We start from the raw sequence: 22,804 nt of genomic DNA on the forward strand, positions 1-22,804 counted from the left end.
AGAAAGAAATAGATGTTAGTTTCTGTTCCAAGGTATCTTAAGGTAAGCTCCAAATGATATTTTATTTGTAAATACTAACTTAGCAGTGTGAATTCTTAGAAGACAAGGATTTAAGGGCTCTGAGGATTGGGTTTCTAGGGATGGTATGAATGTGGTATTCTAGCCCTGCATGGCCACTTGCCACTTCCCCATCATGCTCATCCTGTCCTGTACTTCCCAGGGTGCACAAGGCTGTCTGCTACAGGCACAGGTGTGTGTCACTGCCCTGCTTCAGGATTTCTGAGAGCAAAGCCTCTGGCAGGGTGAGCCTTAGGCATGATGCTGTGTCCTCACAGGATCCTGGGTGAGGCTGTGCTGCCCTTTCCTCCTGCACTGGCTGAAGTGACACTGGGCATTGGCCGTGGTCGCCGGGTCATCCTGCGCAGCTACCAAGAGGAGGAGGCAGGTGAGAGAGGTAGTCAGGTCCCGGGATGGAGTAGATGTGGGAATTGGATCCCAGGACCCAGAAGCCCTGGTTCCTCCTGTACCTGGCCCCACAGAGAGCACCTCCAAGGCCATGGTGACTGAGATGAGCATTGGGGAGGAGGATTTCCAGCAGTTGCAGGCCCCAGAAGGAATGGGTATCACTTTCTGCCTCAAAGAATTCCGGGTAAGCTCCTCTGTTCTCCCACTACCCACCCCGCCCTTCTGCCCATCCCAGGCTCTCACTGATCTTCTTCCCTCCCAGGGCCTCCTGAGCTTTGCAGAGTCAGCAAATTTGCCTGTTAGCATTCACTTTGATGCTCCAGGCAGGTAATTCTCAGCCTGGGACAGGATGAGGAATTGTTCTGGGGTGCTAGAAACTAAACAGAGAATAACTTAGCTTCTCTTGCTCAGGCCAGCCATCTTCAGCATTGAGGATTCTCTGCTGGATGGCCACTTTGTCTTGGCCACACTCTTAGAGCTGGACCCCCCTACACAGGACCTGAGCTCCTCCAAGCACCACCAGCCCATGCCCCAGCTACAGAGTCACAGGTGAGGGCATCACCCACCCACTTCTCCATCTGTTTACGTGCCAACCTGCATCTTCTGCCACTTCCATACCTTCCCCACACACAGTCCACTCTCACTCTCTCTCTCTTTCTCTCTCTCACTTCCTTTCAATTCCTAGCTCTACAGAGCCTCTGCAGGCTCAGCCTTCATGGTCAGCTGTATTCAGAGATCCCTCCCACCCAGGGAAGCCTCCCCAAGGTCCTACTGGCTTCCTTCTCTGGCTGGGGTCTCTCCTCTGAGCCTCCTTCCAGGCCAAGGAGGGAAAGAGCTGTTGGGAGGCAAGGAGCCGCCTGGGCTGGGGGAAACAGGTGGCTGGAAGGGCAGGTGGGTTGAGGATGGGCCCAGTGTAGTGGAAGCAGAGGAAGTTTAGTCTGGCCTCCTGCCCAATGGATCCCTGGGGTACAGTGCATTCCAGCTCCTATCCCTTGGGAAGGTGGGGGCCAGGGCCCCGTGTGGCCTGCTCAGAAGACTTGGTCTTCCCCTCCCCCAACTAAACTAAATAGTGCTTAGGATGCCTCCCTGAGGCTTCTACCTGAACTGTGATCAAAAGGATTGCAGACCTACCCTTTCCAGGAAGCCCCCACTAAACTCCTGCATCCTTTCCTCCCCAACCAAATCAGGAAGTCATAAAACCAAGAGCTCACCAGTGGTCTGGAGGCCCCAGAGCCCTCTGAAGTGCAGCCTGCCAGAATACTCCCACTTCTTTCCCTATTTCTTGCTGATACTCTGTTTCTGCCTACAGCACACCCTACCAGGATAATTTTGCCAATGATGACATTGACTCTTACATGATTGCCATGGAAACCACTGTAGGCAGTGAGGGCTCTCGGGCACTGCCCTCCGTTTCCCTTATGCCTGGCCCCCACTCAGAGGAAGAGGACAACGAAGCTGAGCCCAGTCCAGTGCCTGGGACTCCCCCACCCAAGAAGGTAGCCGCTGGAGGGTGGGGAGCAGGGACAGGAGGTGAGGAAGGACCAAGCCTCCAAAGCTCACTTTTGTCTCCTCTGTTCTCTTTCCAGTTCCGTTCGCTGTTCTTTGGCTCCATCTTAGCCCCCACACACTCTCCCCAGGGTCCCAGCCCTGTGCTGGCTGAAGACAGTGATGGTGAAGGCTGAAGAATGGACCTGAAGTCTGTGTCCTAAAGCTGTGGACTAGAAGCCCCAGCCAGTGTGGCAGGGCTAGGTTTTGGTGCTAGGGGGTGGGGGTGAGAGAAGGGCTGTGCTGGCTGTTCTGTTCCTTCCCAAAAGGCTACCGTTGCTGGCTGTCAATTGCAGAGCTGCCTGGCTGGCCGTGTCTGACCTCCATCTTGTCACCCCCGCCCAATCCTATAATCAATCATGTCTCTTTCCAGGCCTGGTGCCAAGCTGCCACCTGACAGAAGGTATCTCACCTGTCATTTACCATAGAGTCTCCAGCCCAACCTGCTTAGACTCAGCTCCCTGGGAAAATCACAGTTAGGGCCGAACTGCTGCTGACCCACCTCTGCTAATCATGGGCCGCCCCTCCGTCAAGCAGCACCCACACTCTGGAATCCCCAAGGCTGGCACAGACTTTCCTGGCTTTCCCAATACTCTTTGGCTCTGGCTTGAAATTCTAAGAGCCTCTGGACCTGACTAGTGCCTGGGGTTATCCTGGCTGGGCCTGTGCCCAGCAAGTTTGACCTCCCAAATGGCTGTGGGGAGAAGGGCTGCCAGGCCCAGTGTTAAGGAAGAGGGAGACAAGAGGCCATGGCGAGAATCCAGCTTTGACTTTTATTCAAGAGACCAGATGGGTTGCCCCAGGATCCTGCTGCCAGCCCTGTGACCGAGCACAGCTGGAAACCCACAGTCTGGCCTGCCATTGCCCTGAGCTGCAGCCTCAGCCCCAGGATCCCACCTGCAGCCACCACAGTTGTGGGTGGGAGGAAGCCCTGGGGGATTGGACGCTGCTATTGATTTATTAAAAAAGAAAAATACACCAAGGCTCCGTGTCCCCCATGATGGGAGGGCTTGAGGGGCCTTTGTGACCCCCAGTGGCAGCATGATTTGTTTTTATAATCCATCTGGGGTACAGGGGTGGCACAGAGGTTATTTCTTGGCTTTGGCGGAGTTGCGGGGTGGGGTAATAGGTCGGCCTCCAGGGTTCAGGCCACTGAACTGCCCATACTTCCCCTTGTTCTTGTCAGCGGGCTTGAGGATCTGAAAGAGAAAAAGTTGGTCAGGCTCTTGCTGCGCTGCAGGGCCCACCAGCCATGTCTGCAGGGCCCACCTGGAAGGAGCACATGAGGGTCTCGTCCACACTCATCATGGCGCCAGCGTTGTCAAATTCGCCACAGTAATTAGGAGCTGAGAACAGTGTTACCAGCTGCCGCTTGGCAAAGAACTCATACCCATCTTCTACCACCTGAGAAAAGACAGGAGCACTCAGGTCCAAGTCTGGTCTGCCCATCCACCCTTTCAGCCATGACCCAGGATTGCCAGCCCACCTGATGTGCCCGGCAGATAAGGTCCAAGTCATGCTTGTGCAGAAACTTGGCCACCACCTCAGCCCCAAAGGTAAAGGAGACTCCGCGGTCATTCTCGCCCCAGCCCTGCACGTCCTTGTCGGGGTCAGACCACAGCAGGTCGCACAGCAGGCCTTGGTCAGGCACATCTGTGGGCCGCATGATGCGCCGAATCTGTTCCATGGACTGCAAGTCTGGGGACAAGCCTGGAGAAAACAAGGTAGACACTTCAAGCCTCAAAACAAGAACCCCTCCTCCTCCAGAAAGCCTTTGGGAATCAGCCTTACCATTCACACCACCACTTGACCCTTCTCCTGGACCCCTTGGAGCCCAGGCAGGCAGAATTTATCCCCCCAGGGCTTTTCAAATCCCAAATACAAGTACAGAGATGTCCCTGCTGCCTTCAGATAGTGCAGCACTCCCCAGAGAAAGGAGACAACTGAATTCCACGCAGGATACTGAATGCCACAACAGGAAAGAGGGCACCCTAATGAATGCAGGGGTGATTTCCGGCAAGAACTGACATCCAAGAGGAGACCCAAGGAGAGCTCCTTAAAAGTCTAGCAGTTTTGCTCCAGGACCCTGGGATATGTGGCCTGGGCATTCTCTCACCAAGTGCCCCACAACCACCCTCACCTCCATGGCAACAGAAGATTTTCTCATCCACAATGGCAGCAATGGGCAGGCAATTGAAGCAGTCAGTGAAGGTTTTCCATAATTTGATGTTGTAGCGTCTCTTGCCTGCCCAGAGGAAGAAGATGATGGCTCATGGGGAGCAGAGCTCAGCTCAGCTCAGCTCAGCTCAGCCCAGTCCACCCTTATCCTGGCTCTCTGGGCCTTCCAGGAATACAGGTAGCTGGGAGAAGAGAATGGAAGGCAAGGAAGGCTCAAGCCCCTGCCCCCACACTCCAGCCTTCTGGGAGTAATTCTAAAGCATCTGAGTCCAGAGGAATCCAAGTTCCAATCTGGCCCAGTGTCAGCATTGGCACCCACCTCCATCCCATAGGCCCAGGCCAAAACCAAGTCTAGTTTTTCTCTACTTCAGGCCAGCACAGACTGATCTACATAGGCATGTAAGAGCTCAAGAAATGGATGTCCTGGAGAAAAGTGTCACCAGCAGCATCTATTGGCCGTACCTGTTCCCGAGTGTCAGGCCCCAGACCAGGGAGGGCAGGACAGAGACACTAACTGACTAGCTTGCAGTCCATCAGGGCTCCATGCTGAGCAGAGCATGCAGTTTCCAACCCCAGGGAGCCCTCAACACCCAGATCACTCACATTCATCGTAGAAACCATAGATACGGTTGATGCTGGCACACTCATGGTTCCCTCGGAGAAGGAAAAAATTCTCAGGGTACTTGATCTTATAGGCCAGCAACAGGCAGATGGTCTCCAAAGACTGCTTTCCTCGATCTACATAGTCCCCCAGGAAGAGGTAGTTGCTCTCTGGAGGGAAGCCGCCGTACTCGAACAGCCGCAGAAGGTCGTAATACTGGCCGTGGATATCACCTGTGACCCAGGGCATCTGGTAAGCTAGGTGCAAGGTGTAAACTTGAACCTAGGGCTAGGATTGGGCTCAAAGAAGGAGGAAATCCAGGAACTCTGGGGGTGATGCCACTTTCAGGAAGCCAAAGGTGCCTGGGCAGAGGCTCACCACAGATCTTGAGGGGGGCCTCCAGCTCCAGAAGAATGGGCTGGCTCAGGAAAATCTCTCGGGATTTGAGGCACAGACCACGGATCTCGTTCTCTGTCAGCTGTACATTCTTGCCAGGCCGCGAGCCCTGCACTGGGAGTGGGATGGGATGTCAGGTTCCTAGCCCCTGGTGGGCGACACAGGTGGTCCCATGGGGACCTCTGGGGAAGACTGAGCCCTTTCTCGCCTAAGGGCAGTTGTTACTGAGCCTCCCAAGACAAGACGCCAACAACCCTGGGAGCTCTCCAAGGGGACTGTGAGTAGGGCTAATCACCCAAAATCTCATACCAGAGGACTCCTCGGGTAGGCTTTATACGTGTCTCACCTCGAGCCCAGGTCACCCTGCGCCCCTGGCCCAGGAGGGGGCTACTCCGTCTGCCGGAGCGTGACCCAGACCTCTGAGACGCGCCCACGGTGGGGGAGCTGCAACCACGGGACCTTGTGGCCCGTCCCCGCCCAGTCAAGGCTGGCCCGGGACGCTCAGGCCCGCCCGCGGCCACTTCCGGGCCGGGCTGGGGGCCAGGGCGCGGCCCTTCCCCACCCCGGCCAACCTTCCAACAGACGCCCGATGATAGAGTCCAGGTTGAGCTTCTCGCTGTCGGACATGGCGGCGCCGCCGCTCCGACCCAGCAGCTCCGGGCCCGCTCCTGCCTCCCGCCCTCCCGCAGCCTCCTTCCGGCCTGGATCTCCTTCCGTCCGCCCCAGCCCGCCTCTGGCCCACCGCCCCGCCTCCTCGACCGCCCTCCCAGCCGTTCTCGCCTTCTAGCGCCTCTGCTGGAGTGGAAGCGTAGCGGCTGCGGCGGTCTGGGGGCGGGGACTGCGGGAGATGGGCGTGGCTGGTTAAAGGATATGTGGTGGGCGGGGCTTTTCAGGGCAGGGTTTGAAGGGGCAGGGTCTGAGGCTGGCTCTGCTCTTAAGCAGTTACCCAGCCCTGCTCCGAAGATTTGGGGCCGGAAACACTGGAAAGTTGTTTTTCTCTTTCAGAGGCTGACCACCACTAGCCCGAGATTCAGAGATAGCCAGAGGCTGGACAGTTGGGTGTCCGTGGCTCCCCAGACTGTTGACCAGTCCCTAGGATATCTGCCACTGAACTCAGTATATTTTGGTCCACATTGCCTGCTCAATTTTTTTTTCTGCTCAGTTAATTTTTTAAAGTATAAATTTTAGCCGTGCATAGTGGCACATGCCTCTAAACCCAGCATTCAGGAGGTTGAGACAGGAGTCCAGCCTAGATTGCATAATGAGACTGTCTCAAAACAACAAAAAATAAATAAGCAAAATATAAATTCCGTAGTAGGCTGGGCATGGTGGAGCATGCTTGTAATCCCAGCACTGAGGAGGCTGAGGCAGGAGGATCCCTGCCAGTTCGAGGCCAGCCTCGGTTACATAGTGAAGTCAAGGCCAGCTTGAACTGCATAGGGAGACCCTGCTTTAAAAAAAAAGTCAAATATTGTAAGTCTTATTGGAACCCTGAGTTCATTGTTTTACATGTGCGTAACCTTAAACTTTGAGGCAGCTGGCTGGGTCTCTATACCTCTGACAGGGTGGGACCCATCACACCCAGCACAGGGGAAGGTGGGAGGAGCCTGTGGCTCAGGGGTGCTGGGGTAGGCCGGAAGAGCCTCTGAGAGGAAGGGTGACCCCCCCATACACTTGGGAGGGGCCCCCAGGGGGTTGTTGAAGCCAAGTCTAAAGAGGAAGTGAGAGGAGGAGGTGAGGTGCGGCAGGGAGGTGAGCCAAACTTGAGGGCACAGTGGCGGTGGGCTGGGCCTGGTCTTTCTGTCCCTTCAGGGCCCAGCCCACTCCCCAGTAAAAGAGAGCACATAGTGGGCTGGGCAGATACCCTGAAAGTTAATCTCTCTGACTCCACAGCCAGGGTTGAGGGCCTGGAACTGGCTGGCTGGGAACCCAGGCCCCAAGCAGAGGTGCCCTCATTCTGGCTCTCCCCATACCTTGCAGCCGGTGGCATCAGGGATCTGGGGCACCATGGCCCAGGCCCTGGGGGAGGACCTGGTACAGACTTCTGAGCCTCAAGATGATTCCAGCTCATTGGGGTCCGACTCAGAGCTGAGTGGGCCTGGGCCATACCGCCAGGCGGACCGCTATGGCTTCATTGGGGGCAGCTCACTGGAGCCAGGGTAAGTTGGGCAGAAATGGGGATGGGGGTAGGGGTCAGCCCCCGAAATGGAGACTGGGAATTGAATTTTGCAGTGAGGCCCAACTTGGTACGAGGAGGATCCAGGTGCAGGGACCTGCTTAGGGACTTCCTCTAGGCTCCCGGGAAAACCCAAGGTGGGAGGATGGTGTAGGCAAGGCTCGGGTATGTCTCTCTTATGCCAGCCTTCAAGGGTTTGCACCCATCCCTGGGCCTGAACAGCTTTCCTCCTTTACCCCCTTGCCCAGCAACCTCAGGTCCAAATCATAGAACTCCCCTTCCCTTCTCCAGTGTACAACAGGAAAACAAGTCCAGAGACAGAAACTTGCTCAGGGTCACACAGCAGATGAGAGACAAAAGCAGACTCCTGGCTTCCAGTCCAGGGCTGCACCCTACAAGCTTTCCTTCTCCTGGGTGCCAGCCAGCCAGACCCTCCCCCAAGGGACACCCACTCACCCAGTCTCTCCTGCTTCTGCCCATATTGTAGCCACATCCTTTCCTGTCCCTGTGACAGCATTTGGCAGCTGTGGGTCACAGGTCATCCCTAAACTCCTCAGAGATCCCCAGGGCCAGATGCTGGGTTCATTCACTTGGGTAACCTGGAAGGAGCAGGCATGGGCTGTAGGAAGCAGCTGCCAGTACCAGGATAACTGCCGTGTGTCCCCAGGCCAGGTTACCCCCCTGCAGACCTCATTCGCCAGCGTGAGATGAAGTGGGTGGAGATGACCTCACACTGGGAGAAAACTATGTCTCGACGGTACAAGAAGGTGAGGAGAGTGGATCTTTCCAGGTCCTTTTGGCTCCTTCCCCTGTGCCCCTAAAGTGCCTTAGCAAAATTCACCCATGCTATGACCCAGTATCCCCTGCTGGCCCCTGGCTGAGGGGAGGTTGTGTTTGGAACCTGCCAAGTGGAACAAATAGACTGCTTAATGGAGCCCCTCGGGCTTGCCCACAGGTAAAGATCCAGTGCCGGAAAGGCATCCCCTCAGCCTTGCGGGCCCGCTGCTGGCCCCTGCTGTGTGGGGCTCAAGTGCGTCAGAAGAACAGCCCTGGCATGTATCAGGTGAGGGAGTTGGCAAGAATCCCACCTATTTTCTTTGTTGACTTGGTTAAGAAAAAAAAAAAAGAGTCCCACGTCTCCTGCCCAGAGTTTCTTGCTACCTGGAGCCCATCCCTATCTGCCTGCCCATCCACAGGAGCTGGCAGAAGCCCCAGGAGACCCTCAGTGGATGGAAACCATTGGCAGGGACCTGCACCGCCAGTTCCCTCTGCATGAGATGTTTGTGTCACCCCAGGGTCATGGGTATGAGGCCAGTGACACCCAGGAACCCCAGGACTTCCCTCACTAGATGCTTCTGCCTAGCTTCCCTATACTAGCTTTACATCTTTGCTTTCCAGGGAACCCAGCAAGGCCCAGAGGTGGCTTCAGCTTGAGCGGAAGCCACAAAGGGTGGGGAAGGGGTGCCTGGAGGACTAGCTCCTAATGGGGTCTTCTGACACAGGCAGCAGGGGCTCCTCCAGGTTCTGAAGGCTTACACCCTGTATCGGCCGGAACAGGGCTACTGCCAGGCCCAGGGCCCTGTAGCAGCTGTGCTGCTCATGCACCTGCCCCCAGAGGTGAGTGAACTTCATCCTCACCCTCCATCCCTAATGACCTTGACCCCTGTGATCCTGAGCTCTGGTCCCATGAGACCCCTGCCTCACCCCAGCCTAGTCTCAGGAACTCTGGGATCCTTTACTTCTAGACCCCGTCCAGTGACCCAGGATCTTGTGACCACTAACTTCAGTGATTTTTCAAGTCTAATGATCTTGACTCTAAAAATTTGGAACCCTTATCCTAAGGACCTAAGAATCTGATGTTTTCACTTTGCCTTCATTCTGGACCCTGTGACTGTGAGCTCTGACCCTAGTGACCCCAGGAATCCTGGACTTGAACTTTAGGACCCATCCCCAACTCTTGCTCAGTGACTCTGTGACCTTCAAGTCTAGCACACTGAGCCTTGTGACTTCCAATCCCTAAACCTGCAAGTAGACCTTAGTTGTAGAAGAGGAGGGGCTTTGGTGAGAGCCTCCCCAGGCACTGAGCAGTTTAGGAGTGGCTCTGACTCCAGATTCCTGCCCCATGTCCCTTCCTCGGTGAGCACTCACTGGCATGTGCCTTCCCACCCAGGAGGCCTTCTGGTGCCTGGTGCAGATCTGTGAGGTCTACCTCCCTGGCTACTACGGGCCCCACATGGTAAGAGGCTGAGACGGGCGCAGGATGTGTGGGGGCCTGAGGAGGGCCAAAGCCCCGGGTTTGGGAGAGGAGGCGCTGGGTGGCAACAGCCAGCTGGGCTGATGAACATGGCCACAGGAGGCTGTGCAGCTGGACGCCGAGGTGTTCATGGCCCTGCTTCGGCGGCTGCTCCCGCGCATTCACAAGCACCTACAGCAGGTGGGCGTCGGGCCCCTGCTCTACCTCCCTGAGTGGTTCCTGTGCCTCTTCGCCCGCTCCCTGCCTTTCCCCACAGTGCTGCGCATCTGGGATGCCTTTCTCAGCGAGGGTGAGTGGGGCAGCCCTGCGGTTGGTCCGGGAGCCTTGGGGTGTCCTGGGGAGCTAGCTGACCAGCTCCAAGTTCTCTGTACCCAGGAACTGCTGCTCCTAATCCCTCTGAGATCTGGAGAAAACAGCCATGAGTGTAATGTGTGGGAGCCCCCACCCCACAATGAGGAGCACCCTAGGAAGGCCAAGCAAGAAGGCCCTGGGCAGGGCTGTGGCTGGGGAGGCTTCCCCGGGAGGTTGAGGGGAGGACCTGGGAGATCACAGCACCTGCAATCTGAGGGCTCCACCCTGATAGGAAGTGCTCCTCAGAGCCTGCACCCTCAGGCACCAGCCCCTGGGGCTCCAGAGCCACAAACACTTGTATGTGAGACCTTCCTTCTGGTGGTGATGGGGATGGAAGGCAGTGGTACAAATTAACAAAGTGCCATGAAGAAAATAAAACAAGAGATGTGACAGAGAGTATCAGGAGAATAGCGGGAAGTAATTGCTGTTTTTAAAGATGTTTCTGGGGGATGTGACACAGTGGTAGAGCAGGTCAGTAAGCCCCATGTTCCATCCCCAGCACAGAGAGAGAGACAGAGAGAGAGAGAGAGAGGAAAAAGAAGAAGAAGAAAAGGAGGAGGAAGAGGAGGAGAAAATCGTAGCCATAGGAACGCTTAGTGGTAGACTGCCTCACGTTCAGGAGGTCCTGGGTGCCAGCTCTAGGGGCACAGGTGGAGCCACTGTGGAAGCTGATGCAGAAGGATGGGCCTGCGGAAGTGAAGTCAGAGAGGTAGATGCTGGGGGCAAAGAGCAGGAGGGGCATCAAGGCAGAGCTGAGCTGACCCTTGGGTCTCCGGGACTCTTCCTTGATATCTCCTGCCCATCAGTAACCCCTCTCATTCTGTTCTATATGTGGTGTCCAAAAGCTGCACCTTAAAAACACTAGAAATTCGTTACATCTACTGAGCACCTGCTATGTGCCCAGCCAGCTTTATGCCTTTCACACAGAGGGGAGAACTCCTTGCTGGCTTAGAGCTCTGGCTAAGGTGTCCCAAGTCACCATCTATGTCCCCTCCAGCCTCAGACCTCCAAGCTGGGACCATTTGTGGTGGCTGAGCCGATCCCTGCCTCCTCCACCTGAGGGCATGTATTGTGGAGTCTCCTTTTAGTAGCAGTGATGACATTAGCTGTGTTGTCCCTTTGCAAGTCCCAGTTGTCATTAGTCTCATTCAGAGGATCAGAGGTTGCCAGGAAGGGATTGAGGCTCCAGGACTGTTGTGTGAGTGAGCATGTATGCACATGCGCACTGCGCTGTGGTTTAAGGGTGAAAGATGCTCTGCCTGGAATCTTTCTAGAAACCAAGGATCACAGACTCAAACTGGAAAGGCCTTGACAGGTACCCACTCAGCAGTTTCCCCTTTCCTCATGGAGAAGGAAGAGTGTGAGGCCCAGAGAAGGCTCTGGATAAGGGTGGCTGTAGCATCTGGCTCCTGGCAGGTTACTTTCTCTGGAAGTGTGTGGGACTCTGGGACTGACTTGGCCAGAGCAGGTGCCCTCACCCCTAGACTGCAGTCTCTCTCAGACATTACTCCTGGCCTAAGTCATGGGTGGGGCAGGAGGTGGTCAGAGTATGGCTGAGGGCAGGTGCAGAGCTAAGGCATAGAGCTGGCCTCCCAGTCGATGAGCCCTACCCCACATCTGATCTGCAGGTGCTAAGGTGCTTTTTCGTGTGGGGCTGACGCTGGTGCGCCTGGCCCTGGGTACCACAGAGCAGCGCATGGCCTGCCCAGGGCTCTTGGAGACACTTGGTGCCCTTCGAGCCATCCCCCCTGCCCAGCTACAGGAGGAGGTCTTCATGCCCCAGGTAGGTGCCACCTGCTTGCTCCCCTCGAAGGCCTAGCCCCTGTTGTATAACGAGGAAAACAAGTCACAGATCAGGAAGCTAAAGTGAAAACCAGGCTCAGTTCCTGCCGGCTGAGCTGCAGCGAATGTGAAAACCCCAGAGCTCAGCAAGCTCTCCGTGGCTCCCCCAGCAAGGCTGTCTGCAAGTCCCTCAGCCCTCAGCCACTTCCTGGAGCTGTGTACTGCCTGCCTGGCAGGGACCTCTGGGTTTCCTGCCCCCACTCCAGGCCAGGAAAACTCAGCATCAACTGCTTCCTACAGGTACACGGTGTAGCTGTCTCAGAGCAAGACCTACAGCGAGAGACCAGGGTCCAGCTGGCCCGGCTGCCCAAGTCATCACCTGGGCCACCCCCTCAGCCACAGGCACGCCTTCCAGGGGCTCAAGCCATCTTTGAAGCCCAGCAGTTAGCAGGAGCTCAAGGAGGTGCCAAGCCCGAGATCCCCCGAATTGTGGTACAGCCCCCAGAGGAGCCCAGGCCACCGAGACGCAAACCCCAGACCCGTGGCAAGACTTTCCATGGCCTGCTGACTCGGCCCCGAGGACCCCCCATAGAGGGCACTCCCAGACCACATAGAAGCTCCTTCCTAGACACCCGTTTCTGAGAGTACTGTGGACTCAATGCCCCCCAGTCAACAATCACCTGAATGGCTAATGCTAGCCTGCAAATGGGCACTGCACTTTACTGTTGGGATTTGGTAATTTGCTTCCGTTCCCAGCAAGGACCACACCCTGAGGAAGGAGACATTCCCCTACTTTATGTACTGTGTCAGGCACAAGGGAGGTCACAGGGTGGGGCTTGTAGGGACTCAGATTGGCCACCACCAGCTATCTAGTAGCAGTATTAAAGCGGGCACTGAAGGGGTGCGCACACTGCTGGCTGGGCTCAGGGACTGCCGGGGCTGCTGAGAGTTCTGGAATAAAGTCTGACTGAGCAGATGCCTGGATGGAGTTGGATCAAATGCCCTCCCTACAACCCTGGATGGCTGCCCCTTCCCCTCTAGTCCAGTCCTCCCCTGGGCCAGCCCTAGTCCTGCCCTGGGACATGACAAGGCTGTCCATTGGCTGCTGGGGAAGGTGTTTACCAGCAAGAACAATTATAAGCTGCCTTACCCCAACCCCTCGGGGGCAGGTAAGGCTTTGGGCCATGCCGAGGAGAGCTTCCCAATGGAGGCTGGGCTCATTGGGGCTCTAGCCGCTATTTGGCCCCTCTTTGCCCTTCCCCCAGGCTGGTCAGGAATCCCTGGGTGGGGGAACTCTTAACTCAAGTCATTCCCCCCACCCATGCCCCTGATCCCATCTGTCAGAGCCAGGCACGAACAAAGGCCTACTGTGTCCAAGACAAAGGAGAAAGGCCCTGCCAGCCCTTGTTCCTCCCTAAGCCTTGGTGTACCCCCTCGGGACCGCCACCATGGAAACTCCTTCTCACACTTACTAATTGCCCCCATGGGTGCCTGGGACAGGAGCCATCATCAAGCCAGTAGGGCTGGTTATGATGCAGGCATGTGTCCCCATAGTGTCCATCCCCAGTCGCCCTGCCTCCCTGTAGCTCACCAGCCTGCTATAGGTGTGTAATGGGCAGAGTACCAGCAGCAAGCAGCTGGAGGCCCATGCTTCCCTGGGGGATAAAAGGTAGAGTGTTCAGTGTGCCCGTTCCCACAGCAGCGCTGAGACATTATCACGGCCCCCAGTGGAGCCTGGATCAAGAGTGAACAAACTTGGTCAAAGCCTCCCTGCCCATGGGGGACCCAAGGTTCACCTCTGCTCCTACCCTTGCAGCACTTTAAGCTGCCCCATCTCCCTCTAGGTACTTGCTTTGGCCTGCCCTCCTGGAGGGGTGCTCTCTCCTGCTTCTACCTTCCACCCCCAATCCTGTGCCAGCTCAGGTCCCAGCCCTCCTGTGTGCAGGGCAGCAGCTGGGGTCCTGTGAGTTAAGACCTAGAGGATTTCCAGGCTCCTCCCCACCCACTGGGATACCTGTAGCTTAATGATAATCCCCTCACCTGAAATTCATAAGCCTTTCTCAGACATGCAGTCTCATCTACCTACAGGTGGCCTAGTAGCTTTTCCAGAGAAAAGGAGCCTGGGAGTGGTTAAGACTCCAGCCCAAGGCCAGGGGGAGAGGCAGAGCAGGCTGGAAGACAGAGAGCTCTAGATGCTGGCTTGGCTCTGGAGCAGGGTCTAAAGGGGCCTCTCAGGCACGGTAGTAAGGAGGAAGGAGCCCACCCACTGCTTCCTGCTTTCCACAGCTCAGCCCTTCGGGAGACCAGGAGAGCAAGAACACCACAGCTTCAGCCCTGGGCTGTGCCATCATGAACCGGGTAGGCAGTGTGGCTGTAGCTCAGGCTGGGCACAGATTCTAGGAGGACGTAGTTTCCAGGAGACCCCTTCAGCTGGGGTGAAGTCACTGACTTTGCTATTTAGGGAAACATTTCCTGGGGTGTCCTTTTGTCCTGCAGGTCCCACTGTCAGCCATTCCCTTGGAAGCTGAGCAGGAGAGAACTGGCTGTCTCCTTCTGTTCACACTGCTATGCCCACCTTCACAAGGGCCCTGTGCTAACCATAGCAGCACCTTTGCTCTAGTTGGAAAAAGATGCCCTCCCTCCAGGCAGCATGCAGTCCTGCTAGGGTACATAGTACGGCCTTTGGGGAGCTGCTGTGCAGTGAGCAACCTGCACAGTCACACTTGGCCAACCCAGCAGCTCCCTATAAACCTGTCTGGAGTGGGAGGAAAGAATCTGCTTGGAAAAGGGCTCAGAGGAGGAAGCAACATATCCAAGAGCATTGGATTTGTGGGTATTGAAGCTGGGCACACAGAAGAACAGAAAGGCAAACAAGCCCACCTTGGATCACCCTGCACAGGAGAGAGATGGATGGGACTCTGCTAGGCTCTCAGAGGCCAGCTGTGGATGCCCCGTGAAAGCTGCGAAGCAGGGCCCTCTCACCCTCCCTGGGCCTCAGCTTTCTCCTACACAGAAAGCCTGAGAGGAGCTCCCAGGCTGGCCTCTCATCCCACCTCCCTCCCAGAGTCATTGTTAGAGCTACGATTCAGTCCTGCTGGGCAGCAGCAGAAGCAAAAAGATGTGTCACCTTGCCCTACCCCACGTGGCCCAGCTTAGCTCTGGATTTAGCCCAGCTTAGTCCTGCCCACCTGCCCCAAGTCTCAGTGCCCTGGGCTGGACTGCAGTTACCCAGCCCTGATTTTCCTTGTTCAAGCAAAACTTTTGAGACACAGGTACAAAACAGTTTGTCAAGGTATTACGACTGCTTGCCTGAAAAAAGGCAGGTGCCAGAGCAAGTCCTGAGGCCAGCAGCAAGATGGCTAGGGAGTAGCTGGAAAATGCCCACCATATCTAAAGAGCCAGGGTATTTTATAGTGAAAACTCGGGGGAAAGGATAGCATGAATCCTGTACACTGAATCTACCTGGCTGTAGGTGGAACCGGACCAGTCCATAGGGAGTGCCACTGCCTTTGATTGCTGTGCTCTTAAACTTCCATGGCACCTTCATGATTCCACTCCTGCAGCTCAAAGGCAAAATTCTCAACAGAGAATCAGCAACACAGAACAGTCTTTTGTTGGCTTGACCTGAAGCTGTTAATGGATTCATTTCTCTTCCCCTTCAGTCTCCCACCTTTGTAATTAAAGTAAAGACATATTTTTTTTTTTTTTTTTTTTTTTTTGAGACAGGGTCTCCCTATGCAGTTCAGGCTGGCCTTGAGCTCACTTTGTAACCCAGGTTGGTCTGAGACTTGGAATAATCCTCCTGCCTCAGCCTCTCCAATGCTGGGATTACAGGCATGAGCCACTACACCTGGCTCTTCTCAGCATTCTAATCACCCACAAGGAAACACCAGCGCATTGATACCAAGCCAGGGTGGCTGGCAGGGGCCCAGCTCCAGTGTGCTCTGTGTCTGTATGCACACATTCTGCCTCTTTTTAAAATTTTTTGAAATTTTATTGGTATGTTTGGTTATTATATAATCATAATGATAACATCCATCATAGAGAATTTATTCCTCTGAATGATATATCTTGCTGCTCCTCTTATCCCATGCCTTCCTTTGACCCCTTTTCCCCTGCTTGTTTACAAAAGCTGTTTCCATTTTTTTCTTGTCCTTTCCTTCCTTTCCCCCTCTCACTTGAACATTTTCTTCCCATTTCCCAGTGTCTGTTATACATTTTAGTCCTTATTTACACCTTCCTTTTCTTTCACCAGAGAAACAATGCAATATTTAAACATGTGTCCAATTTATTTCACTGAACAGGATGAGCATCATTTTAGCTAGGACATTCATTTAGCTAGAAATGTCTCAAACTTTCTTTATGGCTGAGTATATATATCTATATATTTATGTATCTAATCGATCCATTTATTTGTTAATGAGCATTTGCTATTTCCAAGGCTTAGCTATTACAAACTAGGCTGCTATAAACATGGGTGTGCATATATTGCTATGGTGTGATGCTTTTAATTCTGTCAGGAACATATCAAGAAGGGGAACAACTGGGTTGAATGGAACCTCTAGTTTTAGTTTTTTGAGGAATCTTCACACCAGTTATCACAGTGGTTGCACCAGGTCTACACTTGCACCACTAATTTAATGTGTTAAATTTGTTATGAGTTGTTTTAATTTGTATGTTTTGAATGATAAGCAAGGTTGAACATTTTCTCATATATTTATTTCTCATTTCTACCTCATCTGAGAAGTGTCTATTTCAGATGTCTATTTTTGGATTGGGTCTTAAATTTGGGAGTGTGTGATTTTTTTGTTTTTTATATATTCTAGATCCTTGGTCTGAGGACCAGCTGGCAAAAATCTTTCCAACTATGTGGGTTGTCTCTTCACTCTGTTGATGGCTTTTTTAAAATTAGTTGTTCTTTGTTCTTTTTTTTTTTTTTTTTTTTTTTGTACCAGGGATCGGACTCCACGACCTTGCGCTCGTCAGGCAGGCACTTACACCACTGAGCTAAATCCCTGGTCATTGGTAGCTTTTTTTATTATGCAGAAACTTTTTAATAAGATGAGATCCCAGCTGTTGATTCTTTGTGATACTTCCTGTTTGACTGAGATTTTGTTCAGAAAGTCTTTGCCTATATCAGTGTCTTCAAGAATTCTAGCTATTCTATCTTCCAGCAGATTTACTCTTTTTTTTTTTTTTTTTTTTTTTGAGATAGAGTCTCACTACACAGGTTAGGGTGGCCTTGAGCTCACTTTGTAGTCCAAGCTACTGTTAAACTTGCAACTATCCTATTGCCTCAGCCTCCCAAGATCTGGAATCACAAGTATGTGCCACCATGCCCAGCTTAGTGTTTCTATTTTAATATTTAGATCTTCGATCTATTTTGATTTTAGTTTAGTGCATGGTGAAAGACATGGGTCTAGTTTTAATACTTGGCATGTGGAAAGCCAGTTTTTCCAGCACCATTTATTAAAGAGGACATCTTTCTTCCAGTGAAGGTGTTTGGTACCTTTGTCAAAGGTAAGGTGATTGAGCATATTTGGAGTTGTTTCTCCATCTGCATCTTCTAATCTGTTCCATTGATTCTTGGGTCTGTTTTTTTTTGTCAGTATCAGGCTATCTTTATCAGTGGCTTCATAGTATAATTTCAAGTCAGGAATAGTGATGACTCCTGCCTTGCCTTTAGTTGCCCAGAATATTCTAAGTCTCTTCTGGTTCTAAATAATTTTAGAATTGTTTTCTTTACATCTGTGAGGTATGCTATTGGTATTTTCATCGGGATTAAATCTGTGTAACAATTTTGGAAGTATGGCCATATTTACTATATTGGTTCTTCCTACCCAAGAACAAGAGGTGTGTCTCCATTTGCTGATATTCTCTCTCTTTTTTTTTCTTTTTCCTTTTTATCGGTACCAGGGATCGAACTCACAACTGCCTGCTTGCAAGGCTTATGCTGCTGAGCTAAATCCCCAGCCCCTGATATTCTCTTTAGTCTCCTTTTTCAATTTGGTTTTTTAATACCAAATACTCATGACCTCGTGCTTGCTAGGCAGGTGCTTATGCCACTGAGCTAAATCCCCAGCCAGTCTCTTTCCTTAGAGTACTGTTGTTTTCAACATAAAAGTCTTTTATATTCTTCATTAGGTTGATTCCTAGGTCTTTCATGTTTTCGGATGCTAGTGTGAAAAGTGGTGTTTCCCAAAGTTTTCTCTCAATTTGTTTTTAATGTACAGGAAGGCTAATGACTATTGATTTTTGAAGGCTATTGTATTGAGCTATGCTACTGATTTGGTTGTTAAATCTAAAAGTCTTTTGGTGGAGTCTTTGGGGGTATTCATGGCATCCTCAAATAATAATTTAACTTCTTTTCCTATCATTATTCCTTTTATTTTTTTCTCCTCTCTAATTGCTCTGGTTAATGTTTCCAGAATTATGTTGAATAGCGTGGTAACAATGGACATCATTGTGTTATTCCTGATTTTACAGTGCAAGCTTTCAATTTTTGTCCATTTAGTATGATGTTGGCTGTTGGTTTTCATCAGATGGCTTTTATCAGATTGAGACAAAGATCATCTATTTCAATTTTCTGTAGGTTGTTTTTTTTTTTTATCATGAATGGGTGTTGGACTTTGTAAATGCTTTTTCTGCATGTATTGAGATGATCACATGGTTTGTGTCCTTGCCTTTGTTAATACGGAGTATTACATTTATTGATTTGTATATGCTGCACCATCCCTGAAATGAATTCTACTCCATCATGGTGTATAATATTGATGATTTGCTGCATTCTGTTTGTTATCTTATTAAGGATTTCTGTGTCTATTAAAAAAGAGAGATTGGCCTATAGTTGTCTCTTTTTGATTGGTTCCTTCTCTGATTTTGGTATTAGAGTAATGCTTCCAGGAATGAATTTGGGAGTATTGCTTTCAATTTCATTAAAGAGTTTGAGAAGTAGTGACATTAGATCTCCAAATTTCTTGTAGAATTTAGCAGTGAATCCATCAGGCCTGGGCTTTTCTTTATTGGTAGATTTTTAATTAATCTTCAATTTCATTGACTGATACTAGTTTATTTTGAATTTTTATATCTTCTTGATTTAACTTTGGTAATTCATATGTATCTGGGAATCTTTCCATTTCTTCTGTGTGTTCCATCTTATTAGAATATATGTTCTCAAAGTAAGTATTGATTACCTTCTGGATTTCTGTAGAATCTATTATGATTTCACCCTTTTAATTCCTAATACCTTTCTCTTTTTTGATACAGTTGGTTAAAAGTTTGTCAATTTATTTAATCTTTTAAAGAACCAACTCTTCAATTGTTTAATTTTTTTTTTTTGAGACAGAGTTTTACCATACAGTTCACAGTACCCTTGAATTCACTGTAGCCCAGACTGGCCTCAAACTTCCAGGGGTCCTCCTGCTTCAGCCTTCTGAGTGCTAGCATAGGCCACCACACCCAGCAATTCATTGATTGTCTTGTTTCCTTTGCATTCTCCATTGCATTAATTTTTCCTCTGATCTTTATAATTTCTTCCCTTACATGAATTTTGGGCTTGACTTTCTCTTCTTTTTCTAGAACCTTGAGGTTCAACATTAAGTTTTTTATTTGAGCTCACTCTGGTTTTCTAACATGGGACTTCACTGTTCTAAATTTCTTTTATTAGACTGCTTTCACTGCATCCCATAAGTTATGGTGTACTGTATTGGCATTATCATTTAATTGTAGAAGCTGTCTATTTTTTTCTTTAAATTTCATCTGTGAAATTAAGTCATACCTCCTCTGTATTCAGGAGTGTATTATTTAATTTCCATGTGTTTATGAAGTTCTTATGTTTTCTTTGGGCATTGATTTCCAATTTCATTGCACTATGATCTGATAATATGTATGGAATAATTCCTTTTTTCTTTTCTTTTCTTTTCTTTTTTTTTTTTTTTTTTTGTCTTTTTGAGGTAGGATCTTGCTATGTGGTTCAGGCTAGCCTTGGGCTCACTTTGTAGCCCAGGCTGGTCTCAAACTTGCAATGATCCTCCTATCTCAGCCTCCCAAGTGCTGGGATTACAGGAGTGCACCACCAAACCTGGCATGTATGGGATAATTTCTATTCCTTTGCATTTAAGCATATTCTATGAGCTAGTATGTGTTCTGCTTTGGAGAACATCCCATGTGCAGGTGAGAAGAATATGTATTCTGATGTGGGCTAGAACACTGCAGACTTCTACTAAATCCATTTGTTCAAAAGTTTGATTCAGTTCTGGTATTTCTTCGTTGAATTTTTTTTGTCTAGTCAATCAGTATATTGGTGACAGTGGGATACTGAGGTCCCATATTATAAATGTATTGTGCTTATTTTTCATGTCCATTAATATTTATTTTATATAGTTGGGTGAGCTGGTATTTGGTGCATCTATATTTATAATTGTTATCTCTTCCTCTTGGATTGTTCCCTTTACAAGAATATAGTGATCCCTTGTTCTACTCTTTCCCCCTTCTCACTACTGCACTTGACTATTCTTTAAAAAAAAAAAAAAAAAAAAAAATATATATATATATATATATATATATATATATATATAGTGCTCTTCTTTGTCTTCAGTCTTGGCTTGAAATCTACTTTGTCTGCAAATAGAATAACTACTCTTGCTTTTTTCTGGGTTTCTGTCACATAGAGTGTTGTTTCCATCCTTTGACTTTCAAAAGTCTGTGAAATTCTTTTTGAATTTAAATTGTTTTTTGTATACAGCATATTATTGGATTTGCTTCTTGATCCATTCTGCCAGTCTGTTTCTTTTGATTGGTGAATTGAGACCATTAATATTGATGGTTATAACTGATGTATATTGATTTAAGGATTATTTTTCTTGTTGTTGGCCCCCCCCATTTTAATTGCTTGCTTTGCCTAGTGGATTCATTCTGATGGAGTTCATGGAGTTATAGTCCTTGTGGTCTCTTTTTAGAATGTCCATCAGAACATTTTGGACTGTTGATTTGGTGGTCATGATTTTCTTCAGCTGTTAGCATGAAAGCATCTTATTTCTCCATCAGTTTTGAAAGACAGTTTGTGGGGTACATCAATCTGGATTAGGGGCTGGGGATTTTGCTCAGCAGCATAAGTACCTTCCTGGCAAGCAGGCAGTCGTGAGTTCGATCCCTGGTACCGATAAAAAAAAAAATCTGGATTAGAGGTTGTTTTCTTTCTTTTTTCTCTTTATCAGTAGCGGGGATCCAACTCACGACTGCCTACTTGCAAGGCAGGCGCTTATGCCACTGAGCTAAATCCCCAGCCCCAGAGGTTGTTTTCTTGTAGGGCTTGAAATACTTTATTCCAAGCTCTTCTTGATTTGAGGGTTTGCGTTGGGAAGTTTGCTATGATTCTAATGGACTTTCCTTTATAGGTTTTTAGGTTTCTTTTCTTTAAGTTTTTAATATGTCCTTGTGTTGAATGTCTGGAATCTTTTGACTATTACATACATTCACATTCTGCCTCTTACCAGTTGTGTGGCCTTGGACAAACCACACAACATCTCTGAGGCCCAACTGCTCTCTGAGTAAAGGCAGAGTATCATAACTGCTACCCCATACTGTTAAGGACTAAGGGAGAACCACACATGCAGTCCTTATGCACTGCCTGACAAGGTCAAGAAATATTGTGGATAGGTGAGGTGTGGCACTTGGGAGGGTAAGACAGGAGAACTGCTGCGAGTTCAAGGCCAGCTGGGCTGCATAATGAGTTCAAGGCCAATCTGGAATACAATAATGAGACCATGCTTCAATACAAACCAAAAAAGAAAGAATTTCTGATATTGCTGATGGAACCAAAGTGCTCAGTCACCACCAGGCACCCTTACCCAGCTAAGCCTGTGCTACATATGCAAGATTATCCCCACTTGAAGATGAGAACACTGAGTCCCTAGACGTTGCTTGGCCCATTAAATGTCAAAGCTCATACTCTTGGATGACAGCCACAATGGAATCTCTATCTCAGGCCACACAGGCAGCAAGGTGGCAGGTCGTGTGGGGTGGCTGCACCTTGTGCCAGGAGCCTGGGCAGTGACGGGGAGAGCCCACCGCAGCCTTACTCAGTTTGGGAAGGTAGTGTGAATTGGACTGGAGGGCCAGGGATAAAGCATTTCCCCTCTCAGAGCCTCTGCAGAGGTAGACAGAGGTGGGTCTGCAGGAAGGATTCCAAAGCTGCCAGGCGCCTCAACATCTTCTCCCAACCAAGCATGTTTTTGGAGACAGTGGGGGTTGAGGAGAGTCTGAAGGTGGGGTGTCAGAGGAAGAATCATAAGGACAGGACAGCTTGTGCCGCCCAGCCCTGTAGGATGGGGAATAGCCCCACTTAAGGCAGAAGGAAAGTGAGTTTTGCTTCAGATTAGAAAGGGAGAGATGCTCAGGTCCTGCCTCCAGAGTTAGAACTGGAATCCACTGCTGATACACTAGAAGAGATGGTGAGAGCCTCGTGTCTGGGGGTGCACCTGAGTGTGTGTTCTTGAGAACACTGCATGTGGGTGGCCTTGATGGACACAGTGGATCCTGTAGACATCACACCCGCTTTGGCTGCTGGCACCTTTGCTCCAGGCTGCTCCCTTCTAGGCATGTACAGAGATCCTCGCCCAGGAGTGCTTTGAGGGTCAGGCGTTCCTTGCTGGAACAGTAACTGCAGGGCTGGGTGTGGGGAGAGCTCAAGCTCTAGCAAACAGCAGGAATTCGGACCTCGCCCCGCCTGGCAATCTGGCACCCCACCCCCAGGGCGGTTCTAGTACCAGGCTCTGCCTGCACCTCCCCTTCCCTGCCCCTGCCCTTCCTTCCATCTGTTTTTCTCTCTTTTCCGTCATGGGGTCTGTCTTCTGACAGTCCTTGTCCCTTGGCCCCTGACCCTGTCAGGACTTGGTCCGTGTCTCTGCAGATTCCTGCTGTCCGGTAGACTGTCTCTCCCTGACCAGCTCCGGCACCACCTGCCATCCAAGTGCCATCCCTTCTACCCCTGCTGCTTATGCTGGCCAGGAACAAGGAGGCGGGGCCGGGCGGCTAGCCTGACGCCGCCCCGCCCTTC

At 50.7% G+C, this 22,804-nt stretch overlaps 3 protein-coding genes across 7 annotated transcripts in view; 2 read left to right on the forward strand and 1 right to left on the reverse strand.

Moving 5' to 3' along the window:
• The window catches only part of Rad9a (RAD9 checkpoint clamp component A), a 65,225-nt gene extending 62,237 nt beyond the window's left edge, over positions 1 to 2,988 (forward strand). For 2 of the 3 annotated variants that reach the window (XM_063227621.1, XM_003468288.5), the window contains 6 exons: positions 336 to 445; positions 540 to 649; positions 728 to 792; positions 877 to 1,014; positions 1,775 to 1,961; positions 2,052 to 2,988. In XM_063227621.1, coding sequence (XP_063083691.1) covers positions 336 to 445; positions 540 to 649; positions 728 to 792; positions 877 to 1,014; positions 1,775 to 1,961; positions 2,052 to 2,147 — 706 coding nt within the window. In that variant the 3' untranslated portion in view covers positions 2,148 to 2,988. Of the gene's footprint in view, positions 1 to 335; positions 446 to 539; positions 793 to 876; positions 1,015 to 1,774; positions 1,962 to 2,051 lie in introns of all 3 variants that reach the window. The other variant, XM_063227622.1, reaches the window with a different exon arrangement.
• Positions 2,765 to 5,920, reverse strand: Ppp1ca (protein phosphatase 1 catalytic subunit alpha). Its single transcript, XM_003468289.5, has 7 exons — positions 5,758 to 5,920; positions 5,168 to 5,299; positions 4,792 to 5,022; positions 4,151 to 4,255; positions 3,497 to 3,720; positions 3,280 to 3,414; positions 2,765 to 3,209 (listed from the first exon to the last, which is right to left on the reverse strand). Exons 1-7 carry the CDS (start codon positions 5,810 to 5,812, stop codon positions 3,099 to 3,101), a joined length of 993 nt encoding a protein of 330 aa, XP_003468337.1. The 5' UTR covers positions 5,813 to 5,920; the 3' UTR covers positions 2,765 to 3,098.
• A 942-nt stretch (positions 5,921 to 6,862) lies between these two features.
• Positions 6,863 to 12,724, forward strand: Tbc1d10c (TBC1 domain family member 10C). Of its 3 annotated transcripts, none has more exons than XM_003468291.4 (10): positions 6,863 to 6,937; positions 7,166 to 7,344; positions 8,029 to 8,128; positions 8,317 to 8,424; positions 8,558 to 8,664; positions 8,864 to 8,978; positions 9,532 to 9,597; positions 9,715 to 9,904; positions 11,595 to 11,749; positions 12,049 to 12,724. In XM_003468291.4, the coding sequence occupies exons 2-10, from the start codon at positions 7,193 to 7,195 to the stop codon at positions 12,388 to 12,390; spliced, it is 1,335 nt and encodes a 444-aa protein (XP_003468339.1). In that variant the 5' UTR covers positions 6,863 to 6,937; positions 7,166 to 7,192; the 3' UTR covers positions 12,391 to 12,724. The 3 variants fall into 3 exon arrangements, with proteins under 3 accessions (XP_003468339.1, XP_063083690.1, XP_063083688.1); XM_063227620.1 differs by having other exon boundaries at positions 6,901 to 6,919; XM_063227618.1 differs by lacking the exon at positions 6,863 to 6,937 and having other exon boundaries at positions 6,951 to 7,344.
• The last annotated feature ends 10,080 nt before the right edge of the window (positions 12,725 to 22,804 follow it).

The sequence above is a fragment of the Cavia porcellus genome, unplaced genomic scaffold (genome assembly GCF_034190915.1).
Source record: "Cavia porcellus strain 051 isolate PalLab524CR breed Dunkin Hartley unplaced genomic scaffold, mCavPor4.1 scaffold_17, whole genome shotgun sequence".
NCBI classification, from domain to species: Eukaryota; Metazoa; Chordata; class Mammalia; order Rodentia; family Caviidae; genus Cavia; species Cavia porcellus.